Genomic DNA, 6,249 nt, shown 5'->3' with positions numbered 1-6,249 from the left:
GGTCACCAGAGATTTCGACCCAGGACGATTCGACCCGGACCATTCGACCCGCTCTCGACCCGCTTGGACCTGACATTTCGACCCGGACCGCGAGAGAGAGAGAGAGAGAGACAGAGAGAGACAGAGAGAGAGAGAGAGAGAGAGAGAGAGAGAGAGACAGAGACATAATAATAATAATATGTACATTGATTTACCAAACAATTATTATTTGTCCCCATCCACTATCACTGGGAGTCTGGGTTTGACTCCCGCTCGGGACATTACTTTTTCAAACAACAATTTTTTTTCGCCAATAAAGTATAGTTTTGGACCATGACGGAGGCACACCGACTCAGGAGACCTTGAGGCCAAGGAGTCGCGCCCGAGCGCCTCCAGGCGCGAGTGCCCGCGACGACCGGCCGATGGTCTCCTAGTCGACTAAGTGCCGTCCGAGTTATGTACCGATAGGCACAGAATCGTAAATGATGTTGTGGGGACTGCGTTTGCCCTGCTGAAAAAACCAGCTTAGACCAGCCTAAGCTGGACCAGCTGGTTTTAGCTGGTCTTGGTGGTTGACCACCTTAAGGTGTGTTTTGGACGTCCAAAACACACCTTAAGCTGGTCTTGGTGGTTGACCAGCTTAAGGTGGTAGGTTTTGCTGGTTTAAACTGGTAGCTGGTTTAAGCTGGTAGCTGGTATTTTTGATGGTTTAGCTGGTTTAAGCTGGTAGCTGGTATTTATGATGGTTTAGCTGGTTTAAGCTGGTAGCTGGTATTTTTGATGGTTTAGCTGGTTTAAGCTGGTAGCTGGTATTTTTGATGGTTTAGCTGGTTTAAGCTGGTAGCTGGTATTTATGATGGTTTAGCTGGTTTAAGCTGGTAGCTGGTATTTATGATGGTTTAGCTGGTAGCTGGTTTAAGCTGGTTTAAGCTGCTATCTGGTATTTATGTGTATTCAGGTGTATTCTGGATATGCAGTGACCAACTTTGCTGGAGAGGATGCATGATCATGGTGAATTTCATCCAGGTGCCCACAGCACGTGGTATATTTAAAAAACAGTAGCCTACAGTAGCCTATATAAAAGTGAGCAAAATCCACAAAGTCATAAATAATCATGTATCAATTTCATACATAACAATAATTTATTAAACACTTATAAAAAACCCTCAAAAACAACATTTAAATAACAAATAAATGTATAAATAAACACATAAATACATGAACTTCAACCTGAGGAACACACTAACACACACACAGTGTTCAAATGACTGGAAAAGAGTGAGAGAATATGAAAAATCGGACAGATCCGTCTTGATTACATGACTATGGAGATACTGTATACCGATGTGTGTGATGTTTGGAAAACATCTGTAAAGTTGCAGCCAAAAATGTGTCTTGCAAAAATCGGCCTGCTGGTGGCGCTATAAAGCATTACCCCCATATCAACCCCCCCCTACACAGACACACAATTTCTTGTCCTTTCTATTGATGTCCTGGCCATGGTCCATGGCCTTCCTCTTTGTGAGAATGTTCTGCCCCTGCAGCCACCAATGGAAACAGTCTGAAAGAAAACAAACAAGAACCCCCAACAATAAAACAAATATAATTAGCAATATACTGCATGGGGTGAGTTAAATGAATTGTGATGTTTTGAGAAAAACTTAAAGTAACTTAAACTTCACCCATTTTCAACCTTATCTTCATATAACTAACTGATCCTCGCTAATGTTCATTATACAATGGCACCATTTCTGTCTACTCGTTCTGCCACTCATTGGTGGAATGTGGACAGTTCAGAAACCTGCCTACCAGTGACATCACCAATGGAGATTCCAAGCTAATAGAAACTACAGTGTGTCTCTACCTGGAAAGTTTGAATGCAGAAGTAGAAGCCATTGTTCTTGCATTAATAATGAACAAATAAAGTTGTTCTAAATGACCAAACCTGCCTACCGATGATGTCAAAGGTAGGCAGATTTCTAAACTGTCCACGACCTATCAACGAAACACAGAGTGAGTAGACATAAATGGTGCCATCTTAAAATGTGTATTAGTGAGGACCAATTATATGAAGATGAGTTGAAAATGGGGTGAAGTGTTTTTTTAACCCCGTGTTTCAGTTCAGTTAGAAAACATGCATTTGAATGAAAAAGGTGGGTGGACAGTGGGCAGGCAATAAGTCAGATGGCTACAATGGACAACAACAATTTGGGGGAAAAAGCTACCCCTGCCAAACATGCATGTAGGGCTGCCACTACCAATTATTCTACTTGCGATTATTCTATTGATTACTTTTTTGATCTACAAGCTCACAACACGTCCAACGAGTTGCAAGCTTGTAGATCGGCATTTCTTTCAGCCATAAAATCGATTTTATTACAATAGAGTATTTTCTTTTATGATTGATTAATAAGCTTAATATAATCTCTTTTCCAGAAGGTGACATTCCCGTTTCCCGATCAGTTTTTCATAGCTTCATTTGATTGGCTACAACCAACATCTCCATATGTGTTTCTGGTTGAAACAGTATGCTGCTGAGACAACCAAATGAAGGTATGAAAAACTGAACAGGTAACGCTAACGGGAATTCCACCTTCTGGAAAAGAGAACTACAGTCATGCACAGAGCAGATTGAATTATGAGATCAAGTCATAATGAACCCCCCCACCCCTCAGTAAACATACCTCTTCTGAGTCCTGCGGTCAGGGGGGTTTGGCCTCCCCCTTGCTAGTGGGGCATTCTTTGTAAGGCTCCTGCATGGTCTTCAGGGTTGTTGTCCCCCAAATGGCAACAGCAAGCTCCTTCATGAACAGGGAGTCCTTGGTGTTTGCTGCCACCATCTTCCAGATCTCCTTTTCGAGCCACACACCAGAGCCAATGTGGACCTGAAACAGAAGAAAACAACACATGTTTTAGAAATTAAAAAACATTTTACCATGACATTTCAGACTCATTTTTGACAAAAGCAGGCCCACTTCAAACAGAATTTACTGTAAAGAAATTACATTTTCAAGGACCCCCAAATGTGGACCCATTTAGAAAAGAGTTGGTGCCATGGACCTCCAATAGAGAAGATGTTAATTGTTGGATTACATTTAGTACAGAATTCTACAACTGTCTATACTGTAGGTGGGGAGAGTTGAAGTAATTCTTATACAGTACATTGTCATTGGATTACATTCTAGCTGGTAAAATAGTAGTGAAATTAACCTTTTCCACCCGGCATCCCTATTTTGTTCATGCCATAGGCAAAACTGTTCAAAAATAGTTCAAAAATAGCAAAACATAGCTGATCTACAAGCTCACGATGCATCATGACACGTTGCCTATTTTTGAAATGATAACTGTTTCTTATTTAGCTGGGGACACTGTGGAACCCCACTTTTAAGAACCACTGTCCTACACAGTATGTTTCTTCAATACCTTGTCACCGTTGCCGTCAAACATCCCAGGTGTCGATGCCAAATCGTCTGACTCGGGGGAAGAGGAAACGGAGGAAGTTGCAACTGAAAATGTAGAGAATCATATTTAAGCTCCTTTTGGCAGTATCACAGTACTTATATTGTACACATTGTCACCATTTTCCGTAGAACAGTATCACTGTCTAAACACACCTATGCTGTCACTGGTTTGCTTATCTGCAGCAGGGATGTCAGGCTTTGCTGCAGAGCTATATTGGGGCCCTTCCTCCAGTTTCTGTTTTGCAATCTCTAATTTGTTGCATCTTAAAGCATGAACAGGGTACGGAAAAATAAAAAATAAAAACTGAATTGATGTATGCCTTAGTAGGATACCAGTTTAATAATGAGCCTAGCATCTGTCCACTCCATTTAACATGTTTTCTATATAATGTTTTTTAATATTTGTGGTCAAGATCTAAGTAAAAAAGAACATGAGAACAAATAACCAACATATCGATATATACAAAAAGAGAAGAGCAAACTCATGCAACTGTTTCGTTAACATTAGTCATTGCTTACTTAGTTTTAAGATGCTGTAGGTCCAGCTCCAACTCTTTGGCCTTCTTCTGGGTATGACTGTACTTGACATTTCGTCGTGGATAGCGTCTAAAGGTAGTGCAAGTAATATATTTTGGATAAAACAAGATGTTTTTTGTTAGAAAGTTAAAGTGGAATAAAATGTAATTTTATGCAACCTGTATCGTAGAGTATATTAATACAATATAACTTATACAATCTGTATGTTAGAGTATGTTAATACAAATAATACAATATAACTTATATAATTGGGGTGGTTGTATTTAGTCTCCCTGCTCTTCTATTGAGACATTTAGATAGTGTCAAAGGTCATGTCTCACCTAGACACAGGATCTGACATGAATTTTGATCTGATGGTCAAGATTCAATGTATCACCTGAGCAAGCAGGCAGGCTCTATTAGCTCAATGGTAAAAGGTTACAGCACTTGCTCAGGAAACCGGGTTCAAATCCGGGATAGAAGAGGAAAGTTACATAGTGCAGCTTTAACCCATTAAGACCTGGGGCCGATTCTAAAAATGCTCTCTAAATCCTAAAAGTTTTTTGAACATAAAAGGAAAAAGATTTGAGGTACAAATGTTCACTTTAAAACATATATATTCAAAGATTTTCAAAAATAGCAGATCTACATGCTCATAGCGCGCCACTCGGTGTCGCGCTATGAGCTTGTAGATCTGCTATTTTTGAAGCCAAAGGTCTAGCCAAAGAAATCAAAACAATTACACAGATGCGTTCCTGGTCTAAATGGGTTCAAATTTTGTATGCCCACTTCTTTGTGTCATCACTTCCAATTGTAACTTATTTATCCTGTATCCTGTATGAGTTCTGATTGGTTAAATTTGGTATTCCTGGAAATGCATTTTCGGCTTACTAAAGAGGTGGAGAGTCTGGGAGACCCCTGTTACTGAACAAGCAATGATTACTTTAACATTTAACAAAACAATATCACTTTACCTTCAAACTGTTTTCTTCTCTTTGTGGGAGGGGGGGGGGCATAACACATAATGTTTCTCTCTGGGTTCCTTTTTCTCTTTTAGTAGGGCTGCAAACCATTCATTTTGGCCACTGCAGCCAAAGAAATGTGTAATAATAACAGACAGACAGACAGACAGACAGACAGACAGACAGACAAGGGAATCATTAATGTTCAGAGTTCACGGGATATTAAAACACTCTGTAGCTTCATCACTGAAAGCGTGTGTCCACACACACACACACACACACACACACACACACACACACACACACACACACACACACACACACACAGACGTCATATTCTGAATTTAGTTTTGAGCGGCACACAGGCAAGCAGTAGTGGCCTATAGTATAAATTATATTGTATATTCCCACTATAATTTATTGTAATTATTGTCATAATCCCTTTATCAAGACAAATTAAATAACTAAACAATGTGTAGAGTTGGGTCATGACATGAGTCACTTGTGATTGACTTCGAACACAGCAGCCTACGCACTTAATTATCAATACAGTAATAGTAGGCTAAAAAGCCTACATAAATAGTATTTCTGTGTGTGACTGTCAACACTCACCTAAAATGTCCGCCACTTCTTCTTCTTTCTTTTATCTTCTCTGAAGCCGGTTTATAATTATTTTTGATGAATCCAAAGCAACGCAATTTATCTAACTTTCTATTGAAGTGAGAGCTCCAGCCTGCAGGCAGCTCGAGTCAGACAGCATTCGTTCTCCCCGCGCATCTCGAGCGGTCGCGAGCATAGAGTTCAAGAGTCGCGAGCCTGCTGAGACAGTGTTGCCAGATTTTGTGAGAGAAATAAGCAGCCAGGTCTGTGAAAAAAATTAAGCCCAAAAGAAGCGACATTTGCACTTTAAACCTATTTGAAAATAGCCGATCTACAAGCTCACAGTGCGTCGCATTTGCAACACATTGTGAGCTTGTAGATCTGCTATTTTCAAAAATAATAAGTGAAATATTTCACTAATATTTACAAGCAACTTTACAGAAAAACAAGACCAAAGTCACTTATAATAAGCAGATATGGCAACACTGCTCAGGGCCCATAAAGGGCCCACTTCTCTGTAAAAACAGATGTACAAGCTCACAACACGTCAAATTGCGACAAGATGTAGATCTGTAGATCTGTTCATTTTGGTAACCATAGCAAAAAAAAGTGTTATTTAGAATCAAACTAGCATGTTATTTGCCAATTGCGAAATTAAGTAAATAAGTTTGGATGAATGTTGTCATGATAATAATAATACATTATTATTATTATTATTATTATTATTATTA

General features: G+C 39.5%; 1 protein-coding gene across 1 annotated transcript; it reads right to left on the bottom strand.

Moving 5' to 3' along the window:
• Positions 1-1,098: 1,098 nt before the first annotated feature.
• On the bottom strand, positions 1,099-5,662 carry LOC308098901 (uncharacterized protein). Its single transcript, XM_080447367.1, has 6 exons — positions 5,531-5,662; positions 4,931-5,041; positions 3,960-4,046; positions 3,403-3,485; positions 2,664-2,864; positions 1,099-1,540 (listed from the first exon to the last, which is right to left on the bottom strand). The coding sequence occupies exons 2-5, from the start codon at positions 4,977-4,979 to the stop codon at positions 2,682-2,684; spliced, it is 402 nt and encodes a 133-aa protein (XP_080303493.1). The 5' UTR covers positions 4,980-5,041; positions 5,531-5,662; the 3' UTR covers positions 1,099-1,540; positions 2,664-2,681.
• Between the last annotated feature and the right edge of the window lie 587 nt (positions 5,663-6,249).

This window comes from Gymnoscopelus braueri (assembly GCF_963280865.1).
Source record: "Gymnoscopelus braueri genome assembly, chromosome: 13".
Taxonomy (NCBI): domain Eukaryota; kingdom Metazoa; phylum Chordata; class Actinopteri; order Myctophiformes; family Myctophidae; genus Gymnoscopelus; species Gymnoscopelus braueri.
The sequence above is the reverse complement of the archived record's forward strand: the minus strand, read 5'-3'. Positions and strand labels throughout refer to the sequence as shown.

Coding starts and splice junctions, on each gene's coding strand:
- LOC308098901 (XM_080447367.1), bottom strand. CDS start 4,979: ATGTGTTATGCCCCCCCCCCTCCCACAAAGAGAAGAAAACAGTTTGAA. Junction 3,486..3,959: donor CTACAGCATCTTAAAACTAA/GTAAGCAATGAC, acceptor CTACATTTTCAG/TTGCAACTTCCTCCGTTTCC. Junction 2,865..3,402: donor TTGACGGCAACGGTGACAAG/GTATTGAAGAAA, acceptor CTTCTGTTTCAG/GTCCACATTGGCTCTGGTGT.